Source organism: Lampris incognitus, chromosome 1 (assembly GCF_029633865.1).
Source record: "Lampris incognitus isolate fLamInc1 chromosome 1, fLamInc1.hap2, whole genome shotgun sequence".
In the NCBI taxonomy this organism is placed as follows: Eukaryota; Metazoa; Chordata; class Actinopteri; order Lampriformes; family Lampridae; genus Lampris; species Lampris incognitus.
Window position 1 is genome coordinate 28,467,294 of NC_079211.1, and position 26,712 is coordinate 28,494,005.

The window sequence follows — 26,712 nt, forward strand, 5'->3', positions numbered from 1 at the left end:
CCGTGGCGAAACTCCTCACTGTCAGGTGAAAAGAAGCGGCTGGCGACTCATGTATCGGAGGAGACGTGGTAGTCTGCAGCCCTCCCTGGATTGGTAGAGGGGGTGGAGCAGCGACCGGGATGGCTCAGAGGAGTGGGGTTAATTGGCCGGATACAATTGGGGAGAAAAAGGGGTAAAAAATTGAAAAAAAAAACTTTAATTGATTAGTGTTATTACTGATAGAATAATGACTGAAGATGCGAAGTGTGGACTACATGCAGAGTCTGGACTAAGAGTGAAAAATCCAAGATGGTACATATGTGACCTACTCAAAAAAACCTTGCTGTCATTGTTACTGTTTTTGTCATCAAGGGAAGTATATTGGACAAATATGTACATTATGTGTAGAGGCATTGCTCTCTCCTGTTGCCGTTATATGTCTAGTGTTGATGATTTGCAGCTATCATATACTGAATAGCTTGTGTACTTTTTAATCCAATTTTCACAGTTCAATTGTAATTCCAACACACTTGAGACGAGTAAAATAAACACCACCAATTAAAAACTCCGAGGTTACTTTATTTTGCTTAACTAATACACACACAGACACCATCAACATTACCATAGCCTTAACCAACATTACCATCAATCTTGCCCATTTCAAATGCTTTTCCTCCACCTTTCTCCATCACTCTTCCCGTTTCCTCCTCTCCACTGCCTTCAGCCGTCCTTCCAGGCTGCTCAGCCGGTTCTCCACCACGACTGTCTTTTCTGAGCCAGAGGTGACAAGTCCTAACAAGACGTATCCCAGCACCAACACGGCCAGTCGTACCGCCGTGGTGTCTGACTTGGCGCCGCTGTCGCTAACGATCAGCCCGAAGAGCCAGAGCGCCATGACGGTTTTCAGCATCCAGAACACCCGCCTCACCGTGCCGATTAACAGGCGGAGGAGGACAGTCAGCAGCCAGTAGCCAATGAGGGCCAACAGGCCCCACTGGGCAACTGAGGTGACGCCCTCTGGAGTGAAGCGGGGGAATGGCAGAGGGACTGTGAGTAGGAGGGCACAAAGGGATAATAAGAGGTAGATGGTTAGCATATTGCAGAAGGAGTTGTGGTTTTTGGCACTGATCTCATGTGAAGTCATGGCACATTTATGAGGAATGGAGCCTGCGAGTATGAAGATGTATGCCTTTACGTAAAGTGGCAGGAGCACAAACAAATACACCTACATTCTTTGTCTGGGAAGAAAATGGCAGAGAAGTTGCCCTAAGGCAAAAGCCAGGCAGCATATTCTTTCTTTTGCACTGATCATTACACAACCACAGGCTTGACTGTGTGAACATTTTTTTTATCAGTTTGCCATAAAAATACACAGGGGTGCCAAGTAGTCATTACATAGAAGTATACATTTATTCCAAGTGCAAGAGTTGAGCATGCGTCATTAACTAAACACACACTTTCCAATGTGTGCAGACAGGCAGGCGTGCACACACACACGCAAACACACACACACACACACCCCACCACCACCATCACCATTATTCTGGTACCCACCATCAATGCCAGTGACCCTGAGGATTTCGGTGACATAAACAGCTATTACATTCAGGCCACTTGCAGCTCCTTCAGCTAGGAATCGGATCACTGTCTCCACAAACTGGAAAGGATGGGGGGCGATGCAAAGTTTCATAAGTGAACAATGAAGACAGCAACATTCAATTCCTATTAATAGTCTCTTACAGAGGGACACATGTCATTACAGCACAAGTTGTCTTAAGAGTTCCCTTTCATGGCCTCATTGCATGTGTACAGATATTTAATGATACTAATAATAACGGGTGCCATTTCCAACAGATTAAAACTAAGAGCAGCAAACGGTACAAAACTGATGAGTCCACACAAAAGGTTGATGTGTAATGTGTGGTTAACTTATCTGCCCTACTGTTTTCACTGACTCATTCACCTGATTCACTCATTTATGCTTGCTCATAGTACTGTCTATGAGGTGGCTGGGCCATCTGAATGTTTGCCATAGAGCTTGGTAGCAGCAGTTGCTAAGTGTTTGGAAAAAATACATCATGGAAATTTTACCCTATTACAGGTCTGAAGAACTCCATATTTCAATCAGGCTTAAGAAATATGCTACCTTTTGCAGTTAAAATGGGGTTTCTTCTTTCTTTTTTTTGGCTCTGGGAAACACTTGTGCATACGTGTGTTTGAGACTTTGGAAAAGGGCGACAGCTGATCGCCGTCTTTCCCACTGTGAAGAAAAGCCCCCTCTCCTTTTCCATTCCCTCTAAAGCCCCTCTCTGAGCATAGCACAGCCTCCTTAGCTGAGGTCAAGGGCAGACCTGTATGCTGGATATAAATCTTCTGCACCTGTTGCCACCTCACACCAGCCCCTGAGTGACTGTGCAGTATGTCAAAGTGCGACATGGGCATCTGTCGCTCCACGTTAGTGTGTATGCATAACTCAAAGACACTTCACAGTGATTTATAGGGTTGGCTGAGTCTACACACACACTGAGGAACTGGTGTGCAGGAGCCCTAAAATGAACACATGCACTCACACACTCCACAAGAGTTAAGTATTCCTCGTCAATGATGGATGAACATGAGGTAGTAATGCTCATACCCTCTCCACAGACTATGGAGTGACATGGGGGGGCCATGTCAGCATGAGTTAATAGAGGCGCCTGGGAGTTTCTTACCATGGCCATCGTATAGAAGTTCTCCTGACCAAGCACTGACTCTAGACACAAGACCACACTCTGTGAGGAGGATCCGGACACAGAGTAGTAGTAGTAGCAGGGGCGCGGGGGTGCATGGATATAAGCAGACGTGAAATTAGGGCAGAGAAGATGTGAGGAGGAGGAGGAGGAGGGGGGGGTGGGATTATCAGGTTCAGGAGTAAAAGCAGAGGGAGTGCATTTGGATTGAGGGTCGAAGAAAATAAAGAGGGGTGGGGGTGGGGTGGGGTGCAGATACAGGGTAGGATTAGAAAGGTAAAATTAGTCAGATTCATAGTTTAACAAAAAACAAAAACGCCCCAAGGATAGTAAGTAAGGAAGGCAAAAATTTAGGAGCGAAGTTAGATCCACAGTGAACGTGATATTAACAAAAAGATAAAGACAAAAGCGGAAAAAGAAGATAAGTGTAAAACCACTTGGTAAAAACAGGTTAGGAGCAGGAGCAAAAAGCTCAGCAGGGACTCTGGTTATTACCTCGACTGTCGAGTCAATCACACGGGTCCCCACGATAGACTCCACGAATCGGTGGACTTCCTCGCAGGTTCCCATGATGAGGGCGCGGAGACTGACCGGGGATGCAGCCGGCGGAGGGTTCTCCGTCGACGGCGTGGCCTGCCCAGCACACTGCGCCGCTAAACCGAGCAGCAAGAGGCACATAGATGGTAAAAAACGAGGCATGGTGCATTGGGTCGGTTTATGACCCGACGCGGAAGACATCGTTGTAGGTTGCCCCCCCCCCCGCAAAAAAAATTAAAATAAATAAAAAAGAAAATGTTGAATCCGGCGTGAGGAGAGCAGATCTGAAGCCAAGTTCAGTGTGCCTTGGCCAGGTTTACAAATCCAGTATTTAAAAATGGCTTCTGTCGATAGCGCTCGTGCAAAAGCAGTGGGATTTTTTTTGTTTTTTGCACAACACATTAATTTGCAGTAGTTAGAAATACGTGTGCCGTGCTCACACACTTGTGCAAATACCGATTAACAACCGACAGCCCGAATTGGCCCATCAAAAAAGGAGGGAACGATATTTATGTAAGTTTTACACTGTTCAAACCGACCCGGGCCAATCTTTTAATTATAAACTTTGGCAGCGTTGCAAGCACCAAGTCCCGGACCACGCCGCGCCGCCAAGGACATTCCAGCAGTAACGCCGACTATATTTGGTAAAGACCTGACAAGGCACCGAACAAGAGGATGTAAATCTGCGTTGTCCTCAATCCAAACGTCTCGGACTGGGTTGAAAACGGACACAATGTAAAGAAAGAAAAACGTCCCCCGCTAAGTTTTTAAGACAGCTTTGCGCGTAAAAGGAACCCGGACGGACGCGATGACGTCAGACTGCTTTAAGCCTCTTATTTCAGCGCAGAGCCCGAAACGCAAGTCATTTCTGTATATTTGCGTCCCCTGGGTTTGAGTTTAACCGCGCTATTGTGATGGATTGTCTTGCACAACGGCTATGAATCTTTGTTGCCAATCTGGTTTCGCAGTCACGTCCTTCCGACGTTTTTCACGCCGACTTCCATAGTCCTACTCTGTCGGCATGTCTGGACCTCAGGAGGGGATGGGCTTGGAAGGAGGCGGTATGCAAAAGATGAATCAAGATTAGCACACTGGGACTTGTGGTCTTTTACCCCAAGTCCACTATTAGTTTGATTCAGAGGATGTCATTTCAACAAATCAGGTGTCAAAGCAATACCGCACAATTTGATGGCAGTTTAATATCTAGCAGAGCAGCAATCACACATCATAAAATCAAAATCTGAACACATTAAAGCCTGAAGGGTCAGTTTTCAAATAAAAAAAGAGACAAAACAGCAACATCGTACAGATATCAACTACAGATGGAGCAGAGTTCCTTAAAAAAGTAACTCACTACTAAACATTTTCTTCACTTGATGGCGCATCTGCTTCTTTCTGCATGTGCACACACGCACCATCGACAAAACCCTATTCGTTACGCAAACTGGCAGAATCTCAGTTGTCTTGACCACCGCCCCACCACCATCAGACTAACAGATGGGAGAGGTTGAATTCAGTCATGGTTTAAAAAGGGCCATCAGCCCCTGGTAGACTGGAATCATCACGTGGCTCTCACACTGGTACTACCCCATACACATTGGAAGAGGGTGAAGGCTAAGAACCAAGAGGAGAAAACAAGTGAACACAGTGGTGAGTCTTGCTCTCGGCAGTGTCTTTTGTGACTGTGTTTGTTGTCGGACCCCCCCCCCCCCCATAGAGCATCATCGCTCAGTGACCTAGCCGATGTAAATGCGATGGAAGTCATTGGCTCCAAAGGCGGCATTGCACTTGGGGCATTTCCTCTGGCGTGTGTCATAGCGGGTCTTCACACATTCAAAGCAGAAGACATGGAAGCACTTGGTCAGGACGGCATCCTTAACCCGGGAATTACAGCATGGGCAGGTCAGACGTGCCTGGGAAAAGGATGAGAGGAGGAAAAGAAGCTGGTTAGGAAAAGGTGTAGTGAAAAACAGCAAAGCCACCTCAGTTTTCATCTACATCTACTTAAGATACTTCACAGGTGCAAACAAATATTTACTGGCACCACTGTGAGACCCAAGCCCCATCTCAATGGGCATTCGTTATAATGTCCTTTACCAAGACATTGAATCTCTTGCAGCTCTGGAAGTGCCATTCTGTTGCTCCAATCTTCCAGGAAGAGCAGAGGGAAAGAAAATTTCCTGACTCGGATCAATAGATTATAACATCATAAACAATCCTACCTTATACTCATTGATTTCCTCATTGAGAATCTCATCTCCGTTGCTGATTTTCTCTGCCGGTTTCTTCGCCTTCTCAATCTTCCTCCGAAGTTTGGAGATGTCCTCCTGACACGATATGGAAACCAAGTTTAGAAAAAGAGCTGTCAGTACTTCAGGGACTGGAAAGATATAACGTTGCCCAGATGTCTATGGATCCAGGTGAGCATTTGAATAATTTCTTTCCTGCTGAAGCTACAATCCTGAATTGTCATTTTTGTTCAACTTACTGTCACCCTATGGTGATTCTAGTAATTGCATTGGTGTTTTGAGTGCTCAAAATCCCTGAAATCAATTCCAAATAAAATCAAGTTGGCAGTTTCTGTCAGCACCAATTTCTGAATTCACTTAAAAAAAAATATCAGCCAGTGTTTTAGCTATAGATGTTGCTGTAACTGTTGTAAACATTCTATGAGCTTGGTCTGCCATATTTGCTTGTGAGCCACAATCGCTTGGCTTCTTCAAATGCTTCACTATCTGCCTTAATGCTCCATATTTTTCTGCCATGGTGATTACTTGAAAACAAAATGCACTGTTATATTTTTTTCCTGGGAAAGTCCTACTTGACTGTAACAATTAAAAAAAGAAGCTACACAAGCTTTCAAGATTCTCTTCTTCATTTCAACCTATTCTGGTAAGACTTATGCTCTGTGTATGCACTCGTATGTATATATATTAAATGCCTCTCATGGTGAGACACCTAAACCAGAGCAAGGCTCCACTCTCCTTGACATTTTTCATGGATTAGCTGTTGTGAATACACCAATAACAGAAACTATCGAAAAGATTGTAAATATTCAGGATTGTAGCGCTAAGAACAATTGCTGTTCAAAGCTTTATGGCTAGGGTTTGTCTGCGCCTATATATTTGTGTGTGTCTGAGTGTATCACCTGTGCACGTCGGGCATTAAAAGACTCCTTTTCCCTGGAGATACTGTTCTCAATGACCTCCTCTCTGACTAGGTTGAGTTTCTGCTGCACCTGCTCAAGCTGAGAACGCACCTCCTCTGACAACAACGCCGAGTCCTGAGCCTGGATGATTGGGGAATGTGGGAGAGAAGAGGAAAATAGTCATGCAGGGCAATTGAATCTCCATCTATTGAATTATTACAGGCAAAACAGTATAATCAAGGCATGGACAGCATTTTTTTCTTCTAGAAATAGAATGTGGGATTGTGCTGAACCTATTTGTGTGGGGTTTGTTTCCAAAATGGCACCAACACCTAAAGTTTCATCGTATTGTATAGACATGAATTAAATTTGCTCTCATTTTATTCAAACACACTATTTAAAGAGATCAAAAGTCTGTTTCTATTCAAATCCTGATATCCTACATGTTTTCAAGAAAAATGTTGTACACCCACGACTCCTTTGTCATTCATATTAAGAGAAAAGCTATTATTATCGTCCCATATGTATTCGAACAAAGAATTTTCCTTCTTTTCCTCTGAACTGTACCACCTTGTTGTGACCCATCCCAACAGGCAATTATTTTTTCTAGAAATGTAAAATTTATGTGACTGCTTTAGAATCTGTGAAAAAACACTATTAATTTCATAAGCTTAATTTATTTAGTTCTTGTCGAGTGAGTATATATAAACTTTTTATATTTTCAACAGCAGTGGTTGCAAGTGATATGCAGCACAGACACCCCCCCCCCGAACCCCAATCAACTCCTGAATAAGTACAGCATAGACAACCATGTGTTACCTTGCGTTTGTTCATGTCCAGAGCCTGTGTCCTTAGGGCCAGCTCTCTCTCTGCAGTACTGATAGTGCCCTGCAAGAGGCGCTCCTTCTCCTCCAGCTTCCTCACCACCTGCAGCTGTGCATCCACCTGGTGAAGGGCCACAACCGGAGGGAACAGTTGACACAAGAATCAAGAAATAAAATGGAGCAAGGAAAGTAGCGTGAAGAAAGCTGAAGATGATACCTAACAACCCCTGAAGGAATATACTAAAAAATAACTGACCTAACAATAGAGTTCAATCTTCTATCTTTCTGTGTATTTGGGTTGAATTTGTCTATATAACTGTAGAAAATCAACAGTAAGAAGCTGCACTTGACTAAAACTTGAATAAAACTTAAGACCCAATAAACCATAGCAACTGCTAAGGAAGCAAATATGTGCAGATAACAGACCCAGCATGGATTATTTTAAGTTTCTAACATATGGTGATTACTAAGCAAAGTATTTTTAGTAAAGTTTAGCTTTTTTGTTGACATGTTTGGAATAAGGATTTGATCCTTTTTCTATGAACTTTAGATTCAGAAAGAGTAAAAAACAAACAAACAACTAATGTAGTTATGTATTACTGTTAACTTTGCAGAGTGGTTGTGGCAGAACATGTAATTAATGTGTGTGTGAAAGCCAATGATGTGGTGGAATGTGCCTCAAGGTCCCACCTGTGTTTTGAGAGTGAGCAGCTGGTCGGCCAGCTCTTCCTTCTCTTCTTTGAGAAGCTTGTGGATCTGGTTGGACTTGATCCGCTCACTCATCAGTTTGAAGTTGGCATCGTCCTTCTCCCTGAGCTGCTGCATCAGTCGGATGTTTTGCTCTTGCATGTCCTCAAATGCCTGGCCTGTCACATCCATCTCGCTGAGCAAGGCATCCTCCTCCTGCATAGGGAGGTCGGGTGCGGGTCAAGATTAAGGTCTGATTAATACTTACACATCTGCACGTTTCCAAGCAAATGCATTGTGCTGTTAACATGTGCCTTTAAATTTAAATCTAGGAGGGACTGCCTTTTCTGTGTACCAATGAAGAGGCATGTTTCAGCCCTGAGAGGGCCATGAAAAATGGGGGAAAGACTGGCGGAAGCTGTGCACACACCTAAAACACAAGCTCACGCACCTGTTTTGCTATTGAAAGCTTCTTGTTGAGGATGTCGATCTGCTCCTCTACAGAGCGAATCTTCCTCAGGGCCTCTTCGTCAGCCATTTTCTTGCCTTCCCTTCGCTCCCTCTCTTCCAGGTCCCTCAGCCTCTGCTTCAGCTCCTCTGCCTGGAATGCATAAATTCTTGCATCATCCTGAATTTACACAACTCATCACTACGCGACATTATGACACTCTTATTATCAATTACATCTGTTTAGCTCCTGTGCCTCCTAGCTGGATTATCAACCCCATAGCTCAAAATATGCAAAAAGATTCAGAACTCATTATCAGATTTGTTTCTCATGCCACCTTTCCCCAGTTAAAGAAATGACAATCAAACTTGTCTTTATGCATGCTCAATATTTCAGGTAAGAAAATCAAAGAAAGAAAGTTTAATCAGTTCATCTGGACACAGCATTTATTGAAAGAAACGTTTCATCACTCATCTAAGTGACCTCTTCAGTCTTAACTGACTGCAGGTATCCCCACCCGTATGAACAATACAGTGGCATAACGATCGAAAATGATCGGTTTCAAATGCAAACTGCCATGAGCATTAACTAGAGTTTCAATGGCACGGTGTACTATTCACAGAAGATTGGGGAATTGTTGTAATCACAGCATTGTAAGATGGCGATAGATGTACTCTTAGCACCCCCCCCCCCCCAAGAACCAGTGGGGATTCTGTATGTGGCGGGAGTGTCGGACCGGTTGAGATGCGTATTTTCCAAACGTCACTTCTCAGTTGCTTTCAAACCCCAAAACATGCTACGCCAGAAATTGGTCCACTCCAAGGATCAGGTCCCCTGGTACAAACAGAGCAATATAGTATTATAGTATACACTGTTAAGTAACAGGAGGATTGCCTTGACTTGTACTCAGAGAAACCAAACAGACACTGGCCAAGAGGATGCCACAACACAGAAGAGCTAAAACGTCAGGCCAGGACTCTACAGTCTACACCTATCTACAGGCCAGTGGCCACTCTTTCAAGGATGAGGATGTGCACATCCTTGATAGGGAGGTACACTAGTTTGAACGGGAAGTCAAAGAGCCTATCTATGTGAAGGGGGGGGCTAAGAGTACATCTGTCACCATCTTACAATGCTGTGATTGCAAACATTCCCAAATCCTCTGTGAATAGTACACATTGCCATTGAAACTCTAGTTAATGCCCACGGCAATTTGCATATCAAACCAATCGTTTTCAGTCGTTATGCCACTCTATTGTTTATAAGGGTGGGGATACCTGCAGTTAGTTGAGACTGAAGAGGTCACTTAGATGAGTGATGAAATGTTTCTCTCAATAAACGTTGTGTCCAGATGAACTAATTCAACTTTCTCTGAATCAAACTTGTGTTTATAGCATCACTGTCAACATTCCAGGAAATTAATGTTCTTATAGGAACCATTCTTAAACCTCAAGACCTATTTCCATTTATTCTAGGAATGAACCTGGGTCTCATAACCAAAATATCTCCTTCCCCACATCAAAGTTTGATAGAAAAAACACTGACGCTACATTATAATAACAATTTAAAATATAGTGCCATGCTGCTTCAGACCTACAACATTCTATTGTGGAAGTAAATGTGGTTTATGACTGTGCTTTGTATGGTTCAAATACCTCTGACTTGGTCTTCTTCTCAGCTGCCATGAGCTGGACTTTGTCCCTCTGCTCCTTGGGTGCTGACCGGTACATGTCTAGCAGCAGCTTCATCTCCCGCTGGGACTCCTGGGCTTTTCTGTGTGGACAAATTGGGAGCCTTGGTGACTACTGTGATCATTACTTCTGCTTGCTCCTGTGGTTAACCAGAGAGAACATTTCCTAGACAGGCTGGCGAAAAAAGTGTTGGCAAGGTGGTTACAGTTGTTTAAATTGATGTTTTGAAATGTACTATCGGTTTTCAAAATCTCAAAAGTATAGGCCTGCATAGTTTCACCACCAAAATCTAATCAACTGTTCCCCTTCCAATGGTCCACCTGCTCAAAACATTTCAGAATCCATCCATCCATTTTTGAGATATCTTACTGAAAGACAGACGAGCTGAGAAACAAGGGCAAAAACATAAGCTTCTTGGCAGAAGTAATAACTACCAGTGATCAACAACATCAACCTTGGTTAAATTGATCATGTGAAATTTGACTAATTCCCACACAAACATGTGTTAGACATCCCATGTCTACAGGAAGGACACACTGCAAAACAGTGTCTGAAGGACAGGTGGGGACTGAGTGACTTGCAATGGGACATTAGCCTTACTTGAGTTCTGTACGGACAATCTTCAGCTGCTCCATCTCCTTCCTCTTTGGTCCTCCAACCACAGACAGGCGTTCCCCAGCTGACTCTTCCAGCTGGCTACTGCTCCCTGGCTTCTCCTTCTCCTCCTTCACCACTGCATTACCCCCGCTGCTGCGGGTTGGTCGCTCTCTCTCCTTCTCTCGCTCTCTGTCCTTCTCCTCTTTCTTTATTGTGTCCTTCTCTTTCTTCTCCTCCTTCTCTTTCCTGTCCTCCTTCTCCTCCTCCTTCACTGTTGCCTCTGCCTCAGTTCCAGTCTCCATCTTCACCAAGGCACCTACACACAGACAGTCCCCGAACACACACACACAGACACACACACACAGACACACACACACAGACACACACACACACACACACACACACACACACACACACACACACACACACACACAATTTAATGAGTGTGAGATAACTGCAGGTCCAATTAGACAGAGGTCCTACCGCAGAGATCATGCATTGCCAGTACTCTGCGAATGTTTGTCAGAAAAGTGCTGTAATAAATAATATGGAGTTGGTTAGCTGTTCAAAATAAAGAACACAGTGGATATCTGGGCCTGACCCAATACTCACACTTGATCTGCACTTGACTGCTTGGGCCCTTGGCTCACAACAGCACAAACAAGGTGCACTATGGGTCATGTACACTTAGCCAAGTACTAGTCCAAAGCGGTCTTCACTCAAGAGCAGGTAAATCGTTTTTAAACATTGTTGTTGTTGCAGAGCACCTTAACATGAGTGTTCCTACATGCCAATTTATATAAACTGTCGTTGTAACCAATTATGTTCACTGTAGTAAATTATGTCAGCATCTGTAATTTGATCAGGTAAACAAATAGAGACAAATCAGGACCAAATTTCTTCCTCTATGGACTGTCTGATGAACATGAATCACCTCTCTCTCTCAACTGCCTGATGAACCTGTTTGTCCTGTCTTCCCTTGGTCACAGTTCTACCCTCCTGGAGATTTAAGCTATCTCTGCCTCTTCTGTGAATGTGAAGTCTATTTTAACTGCAGGGCTCCATGAAGCAGAGCTGGTTTTGTGGCGTGGGGTCCTGCAGGCTCTTGATTGCTTTTGTGGGGTGCCTGACATTGTCTTGAGATGGTCACAGATTCACTAAATTTTCCTTGAACTCTCTACTTACAATTTTATTACCCAGTAGATTTAAATTTGCTAAATTTTATGCATCAGTTGTATGTGTTCTGCATTACCTGATATGTGTGTAATCTATGATGTTACATTATAATTGTTATTTTTGTGTAATTTGTGCATTTTGTGCACCTATTGCATGTCTGTCCACCTTGGATGAGTGATTCCCCCTCTGTTGCTCTCCTGAGGTTTCTCCCATATTTTTTTCCCAATACGTTTTTTCTTGTGGAGTTTTTACTCATTTGGGTCTAGCGGTCATTTAAAAAAAGCTGGTTTAATAGGTGGAAATGGTTGCACTATGTCACAGAGAGAGACACCGTTCTTTGCTTCACCTGCTGCAAAGCCGTAGAGAAGAGATTAAGACATCACGATAGAAAGACAAGTTCATTCACAGTAGGAGGCTTTTGTAACTGGCATAAAGCAACCACAAAGTTCAGCCAGGACAAGATGTCAGACATACATTCAGAATCAGTGAGAATGCTTGCTTCGCTGAACAACACTCCAATTATTGCTCTACTGTCGGACAGTGTTGAGAAAGAGCAACAAACTGCCAGAACTGTCTTAGAACTGATATTTAGATTGATAAGATTCCTCGGCAGTGAAGGGCTTCCGTTAAAAGGCCATAATAATCAAGATGGAACGCTTTGGAAACTAATGATGGAGAGGACATATGATTTGCCTGAATCCTGTGAGTGGCTACAGCGAAGAGACAACTGGATGTTGGACACAATTCAAAATGAAATACTGGAAATATTTGCCCATGCTCTTCAAAGAGAAATCGTGTTCGAAGCGAGAGCATTATTTCTATGGTTTAACTGCAGATGCAACCACCGATGTAAGTACAACAGAGCAATTTTTCTGTAGTCTGTAATACGTGGATTCAAAACTCGAGGGAGTGAAGGTTTTCCTCAGGTTTTATGATGCGCCTGAATCAACTGGAGAAACACTTTTTTTCTGGCATTAAAGATGTTTTAGTGCACTTGAATTTGCCACTGGAACGTCTAAAGGGATTTTGCTTCAATGGCACTGCTGATATGTCAGGCCGCATTGCAGGCGTGCAAGCAAAACTGAAAGAGCAGTGTCCAAATGCACTCTATGCGCACTGCAGTAACCATTCACTAGATCTGGTGTTACAAGAAGTGGCGAGGGAAGTTTGCATTATTGCAGAAACGCTAAACTTTGTATGGAATGTCTCAGTGGTGACAGCGGAGTCCTCAAAGCGTAAGACACTGTTCCAGTCTATGTTTGGTAGTGATGAGGTGGTCTGCCACTTGCTGTCATTATGTCCAACTCGATGGATTGTGCGCAAAAGGGCTATTTCACGGGTTTGCTCCTCATATACAGCCCTTTTGGAGACACTGAAGGTGCTAGAGCAAGACACGACACTAAGGGGAGATACTCGGGTGAAAATACAGTGCATCCGGAAAGTATTCACACCCCTTCACTTTCCCCACATTTTGTTATGTTACAGCCTTATTCCAAAATGGATTAAATTCCTTTTTTTCCTCATCAATCTACATACAATACCCCATAATGACTATGCGAAAAAGGTTTTGTAGAAATGTTTGCAAATTTATTAAAAATGAAAAACTGAAATATTGCATGTACATAAGTATTCACACCTTTTGCTATGACACTCAAAATTGAGCTCAGGTTCATCCTGTTTCCACTGATCATCCTCGAGATGTTTCAACATCTTGATTGGAGTCCACCTGTAGTAAATTCAATTGATTGGACATGATTTGGAAAGGCACACACCTGTCTGTATAAGGTCCCACTGTTGACAGTGCATGTCAGAGCAGAAACCAAGCCATGAAGTCAAAGGAATTGTCTGTGGGCCTCCGAGACAGGATTGTATCGAGGCACAGATCTGGGGAAGGGTACAAAAAATGTTCTACAGCTTTGAAGGTCCCGAAGAGCACAGTGGTCTCCATCATTCGTAAATGGAAGAAGTTTGGATCTACCAGGACTCTTCCTAGAGCTGGCCGCCCAGCCAAACTGAGCAATCGGGGGAGAAGGGCCTTGGTCAGGGAGGTGACCAAGAACCCGATGGTCACTCTGACAGAGCTCCAGCGTTCCTCTGTGGATATGGGAGAACCTTCCAGAACGGCAACCATCTCTGCAGCACTCCACCAATCAGGCCTTTATGGTAGAGTGGCCAGACGGAAGCCTCTGCTCAGTAAAAGGCATATGACAGCCCGCTTGGAGTTTGCCAGAAAGCACCTAAAGGACTCTCAGACCATGAGAAACAAGATTCTCTGGTCTGATGAAACAAAGATTGAACTCTTTGGCCTGAATGCCAAAGGTCACGTCTGGAGGAAACCAGGCACCTTTCATCACTTTGCTAATACCATCCCTACAGTGAAGCATGGTGGTGGCAGCATCATGCTGTGGGGATGTTCTTCAGCGGCAGGAACTGGGAGACTAGTCAGGATCGAGGGAAAGATGAATGGAGCAAAGTACAGAGAGATCCTTGATGAAAACCTGCTCCAGAGCGCTCAGGACCTCAGACTGGGGCGAAGGTTTACCTTTCAACACGACAACGACCCTAAGCACACAGCCAAGACAACGAAGGAGTGACTTCGGGACAAGTCTGTGAATATCCTTGAGTGGCCCAGCCAGAGCCCAGACTTGAACCCCATTGAACATCTCTGGAAAGACCTGAAAATAGCTGCTCAGCGACACTCTCAATCTAACCTTACAGAGCTCGAGAGGATCTGCAGAGAAGAATGGGAGGAATACTCCAAATATAGGTGTGCCATGCTTGTAGCTTCATATCCAAGAAAACTTGCGGCTGTAATCGCTGCCAAGGGTGCCTCAACCAAGTACTGAGTAAAGGGTGTGAATACTTATGTACATGCAATATTTCAGTTTTTTATTTTTAATAAATTCGCAAAAATTTCTACAAAACCTTTTTCACTTTGTCATTGTGGGGTATTGTGTGTAGATTGATGAGAAAAAAAAGGAATTTAATCCATTTTGGAATAAGGCTGTAACATAACAAAATGTGGGGAAAGTGAAGGGGTGTGAATACTTTCCGGATGCACTGTATCTGGTCTATACAAGCAAACTACAAAAGCAAGAACATACTTTGGCCTTTTGAGCTGTGAGGCTCTTTTTGGACCGTGCGAGACCGTAGCCAGAACTCTCCAAAGTGAGAAGGCAAGTGTGAAGGGCACACTGGAGTGTGTGACTGCGCTACGAGAAGATGGAGTTGTCCTGGAGATGACTGCCAAAGTGGAGGCTTGTGCAGAAAAAAAACAATCTTCAAATGCCCCTTCCTCCACGAACCAGCAGAACCACCCCTGCCCATCTAAGGGATACAGAGAAGGCCGAGGCCATCATGACTGATGTAGGAGAGCAGCAATGGCGGCATGAGTTCTATGAGGCCTTGGATCTTGTGACAACTGAGCTAGAGCGCCGATTCCACCAAGAAGGACTGCAAGTCGCTGCCCTGAGAGAGCAGACTCTTATCAATGCTGCAAATGGAGCCTACTCTGGGTGGAATGAGATCAATGCTGCACAGCTCCCCGATCAGATTGACAATCTCGTCTACATATGCAGCTCACATTGATGGGTGAGCTCTCCAAGACAAAAGGACTCAAGTCAGCTCAAGATGTTGCTGGATTTGTCAGAGCACTGCATCCTCAAACAAGGGAACTACTGACAGAGGTGGAAAAGTTCATTGAACTTTGCCTATGTCTACCTGTCTCCGCCGCTTCCTCTGAGCGGTCGTTCTCTACCCTTCGCCGCCTCAAAATGTGGCTACGGAACAATATGACCCAGAGACGACTCACACACCTGACTTTACTGCACATCTACAGAAACATTCTTGATCGGATGGAAATTCAGCCACTGATGAAGAGATTTATCAACATCACACCAGAACGCAAGTCCACATTTGGAATCTTCAAATAAGTAAGACTGACATGCATTATTATTCATTTTTGGTTATTGCTGCTGCCGTGCAGAATGTGTGTAATAGTCAATATCATGTTTGTAGTAGGCTATGTATGTAGCCAGGAATTGGCAATGCTATGAGCTGAGTGGCATACATTAAAATGACATACATAATAACTAGCAGGAAAGGCAATTTCACATTATTGATATTACACCAGTTAATGTGCATAGTGCAGACTGTTCTTAATGTAGGCCTAATGGATATCCTGTGTCTGCGTTAATGGCATGTTTTCGGCTAGCAGTGTTGATGTGAAAAAGAGGCGTTTGTGTGTGTAACAGATATAGGCCTATTAGAACTTTGGTGTGTCAAATGATGGGCATGCGTGTGTGTCATTTGATTGACCGCTTAGCTGTTCACATTACTGCATCCGTCCCAGAGCACTAATATTAGTTTTGAATAGCTTCCCTTCCTTTTACCTCTCATTTGACTGTAAATTCCAACACATTGTTGGTAGAATATTTAACATTACGTCTTTGTAGCGTGTGTGTGTGTGTGTGTGTGTGTGTGTGTGTGTGTGTGTGTGTGTGTGTGTGTATGTGATCTCCGATGTGCTGCAGAAGACAAGTGCAGACGCAGAAAGGAAGGAGTTTCCACCAAAAAGGCCCAAACCAATCCCACGATTACCACCACCCACCCCTGCCCACACTGCACCAAAATATGCGGCTCCAGGATTGGCCTCTTCGCCCACCTGAAGACCCACAAGGACCAAGAAGGAGGACAGTCATACTTGACCCCGAGTGACAACCGACGATTATGGTGTATGTGTCGTGCGTACTTAGTTATACTGTACGAGTGCAATGGGGTCCGTCGTTGTGCCACCATGCGCGTGTGAACGTGTGTGAGTGAGAGACAGAGAGGGAGGGATATTTCCTTGGCAAATAAATACTAGCCTAGATAGAGAGCACCTCAGCATCCCCACTCAAAATACCTTCCTGCCCCTGCCATCTGACATTCCAACTGCACACCTCACCATTGTCACAGTTCCCTCATACATATCCTGCACCACTCCTACATACGTCTCAGCTACTCCTGATTTCCTCATACAATACCACACCTCCTCTTCTCAGCACCCTGTCATATGCTTTCTCTAAATCCAGACACAACGTAACTCCTTCTGGCCTTCTCTATATTTCCCAATCAACATTCTCAAAGCAAACATTGCATCTGTAGTGCTCTTTCGTGGCATGAAACCATACTGCTGCTCGTTAATCGTCACCTCTCCACTTAACCTAGCTTCTATTACTCTTTCCCATATCTTCATGCTATGGTTGATCAACTTTATACCTCTGTAGTTGCTACAGTTCTGCACATCACCCTTGTTCTTGAAAATCGGTACCAGTTTGCTTCTTCTCCACTCCTCAGGCATCCTCTCACTTTCCAAGATTGTGTTAAACAATCTAGTTAAAACTCTACTATCATCTCTCCTAAACACCTCTGTGCCTCCACAGGTATGTTATCTGGACCAACCATATATACAGGCGAAATAAGAGACAATAAAGTGCAATGGTGCAAAGAATATATCTGAGATGTTGAAATAAATGTTAGCAGGTTACTTACATACATGCCTGAGGCAGATGGACATGACAGAGCATACAAGTATACATACAATGTACAGTTTACACACTTAATCCTATAATGAAAAAATATTAAGGGAATTCTCCAATTTTTACAGTCATATCTTTTCTATTAATTTGTGATGACAGTTGAAAATCTTTGGGGAAAGAATTTAATAAATTTCCATTGAAAAAACTCTTTTTTAAATTTTTTTTTTAATGAACGGAAAAAGAAACTGAACTGTGATCCAAAAACCAAGCTATGGATTGAACCATCAGTTTAATGAAACTTTAGTTAGATTCACTAACAGTTAGTTGCATAGTTACCAGTGTTGCTGGGTGTTGCGGAACCGTTGTCAGATTCTGTTTTGACAGCAGCATCACTAGAGGCGGCTGGGGTGGGAGGAGAGGTAGTCTCCTCCTTCACGTCTATTTCTGTGCTCGACTGGGATTGGAGGATGGTGCTGCCCTTCAAAGCACGGACCTATGGGAACATGAGCATCATTGTGACATGTGTTGGTGTGTGTGTGTCATTTCCCTCTATCCATCAGAGAGGAAGGGCTCATTCCAACATGAAATGACATGTCTTATGTTTCTTTGTATGCTGAGTGAGGAAATAACTCAATGCATCTCTCTATAACTGACCCACCTGATTGAGTTCAGTTTGAGTCTCTCTCAGTCTCATCTTGTATTTCAACACTTCTCCTTTCATCTGCTGATTGTGGGTTTGCAGAGTGCTGATCAAGTGACGCATCTCCCTGTTAATAGGGCCTGAGAGTATGAGAGACAGAGAAAAACAGGCAAACACAGGAAGCCAGGAGAACAGATGGATAAGAAAAAGTGAAGCTTAAAACTGTTGTTTGTTTCAGGGGCATATCCTTCCTTGAGACAATTGTGTGAAACCAAAATAAATATCTGAAAGTTAATGCATCTGTTTAAACTTCAACCAAACCTTTCGTTGGATACAGTTGAGACCTGGCGGGTACCTGCTTGCTCATTGGCTGCAAGGGTCTGCTCAAATTCAATGCGAAGCATCTCGTACTCCTTCCTGACCTGGGCAAGTGTGTCCTCTAGCTGAAACACCTCTGTGCGTACCTTCCTCTGCAGGGCCACCTCATCATTCTGTAGACAGAGTCGACCAGGGTTAAATGCAGTAAGAGATAAACACACGCATGAGTACTTACACACACACACTGGACACTTTGTTTTTTGCAAACTACCATGCCTGTACATAAAAATCATTTCCCTTTTAACACTTTTTATATGCACCCCACACTCACACACACACACACACACACACACACCTCCATGTGTTCTAGCTGGCGAAGACGCGCGGTCCTGGTGGTGTTGAGGCGACTGCGTGTCTCATCCAGCTGAGCCTTCAAGACCAGGGATTCATTGTAGAGCACAGAGAACTGGGACTGCAAACAGCGATATTCAGAGCTCTCCTTTACCATGCCCTCTGCACGACTTAACAACTCTGCCTGGATGAAAGAAAGAAAGAAAGAACAAAAAGAAATAGCAAACCGCGTGTTAGGGAGTGCAGAGAGAGACACAAGATTGAGATGGCTTGGACATGTGTGGAGGAGAATTGCTGGGAATATTGGGAGAAGGATACTGAATATGGAGCTGCCAGGGAAGAGGAAAACAGGAAGGCCAAAGACTAGGTTTATGGATGTGGTGAGAGGACATGCAGGTGGCTGGTTTAACAGAGGAAGAAGCAGAGGACAGGAAGAAATGGAAACGGATGATCCGCTGTGGCGACCCCTAATGGGAACAGCTGAAAGTAGTAGTAGTAGTAGTAGTAGTAGTAGTAGTAGTAGTAGTAATAGTAGTAATAGTAGTGTTAGGGAGTGCAGACATAGCAAATACCATACGACACAGCAAAGTAATTAATGACAACGAAGTATTAAATAATATAGTTTTACTTGAGAAGTCAAAATATTCACTCATCTCACTGCAATCAAAAAAAGTTTGAATAACTTTTTAACCCCTGAAAGGATAATTTATCCAAATAGGGCCTGGTGAAGTAATCAAGCAACTAGCTGGATTCCAAAAGATAAGACAGTGTTAGCATGGCTCTACCTTCATGTTGTTATTATCTTGGTTGACGGTCTGCAGGTCCTGCTGAAGTTTCTGCAGCTCGCTTAAACGGTTTTCCGCCAGCTCCCGGTTCTCCTCCAACTCACTGTTCATCTCCTCAAACTATGTGAAAGAGAAAAATTAACAGTCTAAATGGTATTGGGAAAAACAGCACTCTAGAAAAAGCTGGCATCTCACATGTCACACTTGCCCTTCATCACCTAGACCGTGAATAATCCTCTACCTTTCTCTTGTTAATGGTGATGGTCCCACATACACTGCTGGCCTCCCCGCACACCTTATAGCCTTTACTGTTCACCTGGGATACATGAAAGACAAAGGATAATATTGAGCCAACTACAACCGATCAGGGAAACTGCACTCACAACACAGCCAGATCTCACACATGCACAGGGAAAACCTCACCCTCTCAAGGATCTCACTCAGGTGTGCATTAAGTCGGTTCTCTCGGCGGCGGATCTTCTCTGTATCCCATTGGAGCTCCTCGATCAGACCCTGCAGCTCGCTGACCCGTGTGTCTGCCTTGCCCATCGCACGACCCAGGGACCGAAACTGGGGGAGAGAAAGTGGGGAGACTAGAATCTTGACACAGGTATGTCATTACAGGCTTGGGTGTAAGGAGACAATTATTGCTAATACCACTCTATCAGCATGATTCGGCAGGGTACCATGGCTAAATTGTCACAGGAACAATGTAATGAGCTATATGGAAGAGAACACAATGGTCTGTGTCACCATCAAGTAAGATTGCTGAATTTTATCTACTGGCCTACAGGCAAGTATAATGAGGTGGCATATGTAGCTGTTTTGCACTAAATCCCACAAAATCCTAACTGGTCTTTAACCAGTTCACCAAGTCAATTTTGTTATCAGGCATACAACTGAGAGTAACAACAATAACACTCAGAGATGTGGCAATGTTCAGTTGTGGATAAATGAATGCTAATGACAATGTCTGTAATGAAAATAAGAATAAGATATTGGTTGGTGGGATATGCGGAATATGCCTTCACCTCCGTTAATCTTGCTTCTTCGGCTGACACCATTTGGATGCCTCAAATGCCTATCAGTAGTTCAACTTTATGTAACTGTAGTTATACTTGCCTACTTAGAAATCAGCACCAGAATTTGTTGTAATGACTTTGTGTTTTGACTTTCTATGTGAGCAAAAACTCCCAAACAATAATGAAACTACTAATCCTGCAGAGTGAGAGGCCTTCTAAGTTACCTTTAAATAATACACATCAAAGTATGAATAGGGATGGTATTGTTAAGATTTCCTACCAATACTGCTTATCCTGTACTTTAGATCCGGAACCTAATGGTACTCTTATTAGTTCTTTTTGTTATTTAACCCCCCCCCCCCAAAAAAAAAAACAACTACAAAAAACTACAACAAAAAATTAATAGCAGAATTAACATTGCTTTGTTTCCTCATGTTTGGACAGAACGTTACTTTGAATCATTAACCAATGATTGTATAATTTAGTTAACTCCGTGCTGGCTCTAGGCTGCTAGCATACATAACATACCTGAGGTGGATGGGCCAATGAGAGATAAAGTACGAGCTAGGCAGCCGAAAACTGACCATTTCTCCACCTGTATTTGATGCACTTTCGCTTGATGTTTCGAAAGATTGCTTGTGTTTCTCCCCCTTACACGCAAAAGACTTGTTGCACTTGTGGCATTGAGCATCGTTAGCATCGACTCTAGAGAAGTATAACGAGACTTTTAACTGTTTAGTTCTCTCCGCCATTGTTACTGAGAGCAGGCTGTGTTTGAGAGAGTGAGAGACAGTGAGAGAGAGAGCGAGTGCATCATAGACAAATGTCTTAATAAAAGGTACAAGATAATGTTTATGTAGCTTAAATAAAAAGAAAATTATTTTCTTAATTTCTCCAATACCAATAGCAGAACCATTAATATTGGAGCTTATCAATATTACAGTCTTTAGTACCGGTGCCCATTTAATACCAGGTTTTGGTACCCATCTCTAAATATGAATACATGCATCATAGGGATTATCACAATGTTGCTTGGTCTTAATAAAACATCAAGGTTTCAAGGTATTCACTTTTCCATCTGGAAAACAAACAAAAGGGAATTTCAGTGGAATGGAATGACTTAAATAACACTGAATCCTGATCATATACTGTGTTCTGCAGGATTAAAATAATTAAATAATAATAATAAAAAAAAAAACTTAATAGATACGTAAACATTTCAGTTGAAAAATACAGCAAGTGGCCACAATTTTATGCACTGAATCTGCCACCACCTGTAACAAAATAAATGTATATACATATACACACATATGGAGAGAGAGAGAGAGAGAGAGAGAGAGAGAGAGAGAGAGAGAGAGAGAGAGAGAGAGAGAGAGAGAGAGAGAGAGAGAGAGCGAGACCGACCTATACAGCGATCTAGAGACCTATACAGAGATCTATCCATCCATCCATCCATCCATGATCCAAACCGCTTATCCTGCTGTCAGGGCTGCTGGAGCCTATCCCAGCAGTCATTGGGCGGCAGGCAGGGAGACACCCTGGACAGGCTGCCAGGCCATCACACAAGGCATATATACAAATAAGTGAACAACAGCAACTTGTACACTGTAAAACTATACACCATGTGTAATATGCAAGGTACGGTACGGTCAAGTGGGTCACTAGATCAAGTCAGCCTAATCATCAGTCAGAGGGCTCAGTGGCTAAATAATCAATTTTCCCATCTATTTCTTTAGGGTGCAGAAGCATTTGTCAAAAAGCCTGGCATTCAACAAGAATTAATTGTCACAAAATTAGACTGTTTTTAATGGTGAGTTTGGGTGAACCCCAAAGTGACAACAGTGTAACATAACATTGTTTTTCATACCTCGCCGGTCATGTGACTGTGTTTCTGTTGGAGATCATCTGTCAGCAGGTGTAGCTGGTCATTTTCATTGTTCAGAAGGGTGTTGAGCTGTGAGGCTACCTGCCACAAACAGCCCTCTGGAAAGACCAAGAGATGTGAAATACGATTGGGCTGAAACATATCCACATTTTCTTACATAACAGACACTTGTATCCAGTGTGACTTACAAAAAAGACAATTAGCAGATATATTTGTGTGTCACCATGCAGGCATCTCAGACAGAGCACTGAAAGGTAATTGATAGCAACGAGTGTATGTCATGTCAAACGCAATTGGTGTAAGTGCACAACAGGTATATCACCAATAGTGACCTGAGTAATAGAGGATTCCAAATTAGCTGGACAATCCCACAACTCACTATCACAAGAGACATGCTTAAAAACATCTATGAATCTACAATTAAGGTAGGCCCAGAAAATGGTAATTTTCAGCCTTTTTTTGACTGAAATAATTGAAAAAGCATGAGCTGACTTAATCCCCTTCCCAAACACTGGCTGAAATCTTGTGCTGACATTGCCTTTATCAAACAAACTTCCTAACCTGTTAAGCAATACATAACACCTCCTCTCTTCATCCACCCTTTCCACCATCTCACCTGATTCTGAGTCCAGATCAATCTTCAGCTGGTCCACGGTGCTCTTAAGACCCTCATAGATCTCCACCACACGATTGGCCTGCTTCTGGCTGGACTCCACCCTCTCTTGCAGCTCCGCCTCCATCTCCTCACTGGTGCTACTTGCGAGTGTGGCGAGGAAAGAGGTGGCTGTCTCTCCCTGGTGCCCTTGGTAACAACAAACGCAGGGTTTTGAAATTGAACAAATATAAAAAAACCATAAGATGTTTCAGAGGACACTGAAAGCTTAGGTTTCCAATGTATGTTCAACAGCATCATCCAAGTCAAATACTACCTCTACCTTTTTCCTGTGCAGTGTTGTTCTTTAAACAAAATTAATTGCTTGTGTGAATTCCAAAGTTATCTCTAATAATATCTTATACTTTGTTTACAGACAGAATTTTTTCATTCTTACATTATCTGTACTGTACACAGAACCCTGCCATCAACTGTACAGGGAAAAAAAAAATCCCAGTAGGCTCCTCCAGTCAACAGGCAGGCTAATTCTGGCATCCCAGAGTCATACTTCTGAGAAAAAAACCAGACATGCAAATAACTTGAATATATGAGGGATATAGGGTAGGTTGACAAGGACTTAACTGGCTATTATTTTGGCAAATGTGAAAACTAAGAACAATCTCACCAACTTTGAAAGAACAACTTAAGTTGTTGTGGCACATTTGGCAAGATTTTCAGTGAAAAAAAAAGAGACTTAAGTGATTTGCTGATTTTTCATGACACATATAGCCAAGGGGATGTAGACATGGAGGTCTGTGAGAAAAATATCATCCACTAGGTGATACTGAGCAGAAAAGCAGACAATTCAATTGGAATTTCTATGCACTAGTTTAAGAGAAAACATTGAAATGGCAATGAAGCAACACTGACTTTGATAGTGAATTTGATTTGAAGGCATGTGCAGACACTTTGATAAAGAGGAGGAGTCTCTAAAGACCTTCAGAGAAGGATGGGAGAATTTGGTTGAAATGCATTATTTTTTTTAATATACTTTAAACATAATTTTGCAGGGGAAGTGGTGTAGAGAACACAGACAGTGAACATAAAGAAAGAGATGAAACCAGATAATCTTTTATATTACTGTTGAAATGGAATGGAATCTTCTGGGATGACAATGCCCCAATCGAAAGTAATTGCAAAATGTGGCCCTCCCAGTCACCAGATCTTAATCTGATTGAGGGGGACATTTTTGTGCAGTTTCTAAGATGTTATCTGCCGTCACCTAGATAGAAAGTGATTGACCTTCTTGAGGCAGAATAGTGTCACATTCCTCCAACAGATTTCCAGATGCCTCAGGTATTTTGGAGGCTTTGAAATGACTTAACACAATGTTGGTGTTATTTCTAATTTAGAAGCTACCGGTGCACTATTTACATTAGACTTGCACTGCACTGCCATTACAAAAACACTCCCTCAACAGCCATCTTGCAACACCACCACCTCACTCAATTGATCTTCAACTTTACCATCAATCCCAGCAGCAACAGACTAAGTCAGCTGACTTTGTATGGCTTGAAAGTTTCTACCATATGATGCAGTGTGTACAGTGATACACATGGTATTGTGAGGACCTGTCCAAAACTAAGGCCAGGCAGTTTGTTATTTCTCTGTTATTGCCTTCCCAACCTTGTTGCTGAGTATGTTCTTTCTTTACCTCTGTCCTTGGCTCTCTCCTGGTTTGAGTCTCCATCAGGTTCTGGAGTTTCCGGCTTCAGGCTTCGCCCATCCACAATGGGAGATTTCTCAGGCTCACTACCTGATTGGTCGTAACGCCTAACAATGAGCTTCACATTTTCATCAAACTGAAAGCAGAAGCATCAAAGGGAAAGAGTCACATTCTGACCATTTCATTCATCTTAAACAGTTAAATGCACACTATGCAGTAGAAGAGGTTATTTTTTGTCTATCCGTGTCTGTTTGACTGTTTACCTGGTTCCAGTATCTATTGAGGATCAGCAGACTGGCATCATCTGTGGCCTGGCGGGTCTCCAATCTCTCAATTCGCTCTCGCAGCTCATCCTCAATAACCTGCATATGAGGAGGAGCAGACCAGAGACTTCTTTAAAACATACCCACAGTAGCTGTTTCTGTGTGTGTGAATGTGTTTTGGGCGCTTATACTAATGTTTATACACTTATTCACCTGTCTTTGATCAAGAGCTTCTCCCAGCTTTCGGTTCTTAGCTTGGAGAGCTTTGATATCTTGCTCCTCCTACAACAAGAGACAAAAACACATGATCATGAATTAGAAATAGGAACAAGTTAGATTTGTAACGGTACAGTGACAAGTAAACTCTCTCGAACAGTGGTTCTAAATCCAACGCTCAGAGACTCCTGGTACTGTTAGTTTTCAACTCTACCAGGTGGGAAATTTGTTCTTTTCTTGTACTAGTTCTAAAAATACTTTCATGAGATGACTGAAATACCTGACACAACAGGTGAATGTAATCAATTTTCTAGTGGAATAGAAAAACAGTAGTACTGTGGGTCCCTGAGGATCACATTGAGAACCTCTGTTCTAGCACAAGACCATATAGTAGGAGATCCTTACGGAGTTGGACACCCCTCCGAGTTTGATGACCGTTTCCACAGCGGTGCTCCCTCCAGCGGTGGCGCTGACCCCTGGCCCTCCATCCTCTCCTCCTTCCCTCTCCCTTCGCTTCTCAGGAGGAGCGCCTGAGGAGGAAGGACCGCTGGTGTCGCCAGGACGCTTCTGTCCTGACATCTCAGACACCTACAACAAAATTAGAGGCAAATAAATTGGCTATATTATTTGTAAACTGAACTCACTGTCAGGTTAACAAAGTTAACGATTAGAGGAAATGAAAGTCGTCTATCGATCACGTTGATTTTCCAAACTCGCAATATTGTTATCTAGGGTGCTGCATGGGACTGGGGAGGAAATGGTTGTAGACGCATCTTTGCTAAAGAACAGCTATCTTTATTTCTATAGCGGAAGCAGATTCACTTAGAAGTGTCATAAATGGAAAAGTCACCTCACATCTGACAACTATCGTTTTTGGAAGCATGACTTTAACTACTGATCTGAGACCAAGTCAATTTAACGTCAAGCAAACGTTAGCCGTTAGCTTAGCCTTAGTTTGTCTATTTAGTTCGCGAGATTTATACTGTGCTGATGGGAGCAAAACGCGATTATTCTTTCCCAAAATGTCAGAGTCTTTCGTTGTGTTGTTGTCAAGAAGAATCTCGGCTCTTTAACATGTCTTACCGATTTGTACTAAATTGTGTGTGGATGTTGATGTTGCGGGTTCCTGGGATCGCCTTCCGGAAACGGAAGTATTCAGTCTTCTTCTTCTTCTTCTTCTTCTTCTTCTTCTTCTTCTTCTTCTTCTTCTTCTTCTTCTTCTTCTTCTTCTTCTTCTTCTTCTTCTTCTTCTTTTTAGCCTAGTCTGTTGTTTTAGAGTGTACTGGTTTTGTTTGACGTGTTTGTATATTTGAAGTCTTGATTAAAAAATACAATCTTAAAAAAAATCTTCTTCGTCTTCTTCTTATTCCTCCTTCTTCCTCCTTCTTCCTCTTCTCTTGGTTTACTGGCGGATCGCAAACAAATTTAAGGTGCATACCGTCATCTATTGTAAAAGAGTGTGTAACATCATGTCATTTTACCCTATTTCTTAAATTCTACCCATCAACCTTGTGCCACTTAATAAAGTAAATATTGCCTTCCTGGTGATTTTAATCCCCTCTCCCTCTCCTTCTGTTAC

The 26,712-nt window shown here is 43.0% G+C and overlaps 2 protein-coding genes across 2 annotated transcripts; both read right to left on the bottom strand.

Annotated features, from left to right (window-relative positions):
- Positions 1–203: 203 nt before the first annotated feature.
- LOC130122857 (transmembrane protein 109-like) lies at positions 204–4,267 on the bottom strand. The gene is made up of 3 exons (XM_056291907.1): positions 3,204–4,267; positions 1,534–1,636; positions 204–1,026 (listed from the first exon to the last, which is right to left on the bottom strand). Exons 1-3 carry the CDS (start codon positions 3,444–3,446, stop codon positions 668–670), a joined length of 705 nt encoding a protein of 234 aa, XP_056147882.1. The 5' UTR covers positions 3,447–4,267; the 3' UTR covers positions 204–667.
- A 160-nt stretch (positions 4,268–4,427) lies between these two features.
- Positions 4,428–26,507, bottom strand: rnf20 (ring finger protein 20, E3 ubiquitin protein ligase). The gene is made up of 22 exons (XM_056283771.1): positions 26,217–26,507; positions 25,539–25,721; positions 25,131–25,199; positions 24,918–25,016; positions 24,643–24,790; positions 22,953–23,138; positions 22,319–22,434; positions 19,853–19,999; positions 19,671–19,745; positions 19,430–19,549; positions 18,649–18,828; positions 18,331–18,466; positions 17,994–18,115; positions 17,672–17,828; positions 10,644–10,956; positions 10,008–10,125; positions 8,356–8,505; positions 7,908–8,120; positions 7,213–7,338; positions 6,394–6,534; positions 5,468–5,572; positions 4,428–5,158 (listed from the first exon to the last, which is right to left on the bottom strand). Exons 2-22 carry the CDS (start codon positions 25,710–25,712, stop codon positions 4,982–4,984), a joined length of 3,072 nt encoding a protein of 1,023 aa, XP_056139746.1. The 5' UTR covers positions 25,713–25,721; positions 26,217–26,507; the 3' UTR covers positions 4,428–4,981.
- Between the last annotated feature and the right edge of the window lie 205 nt (positions 26,508–26,712).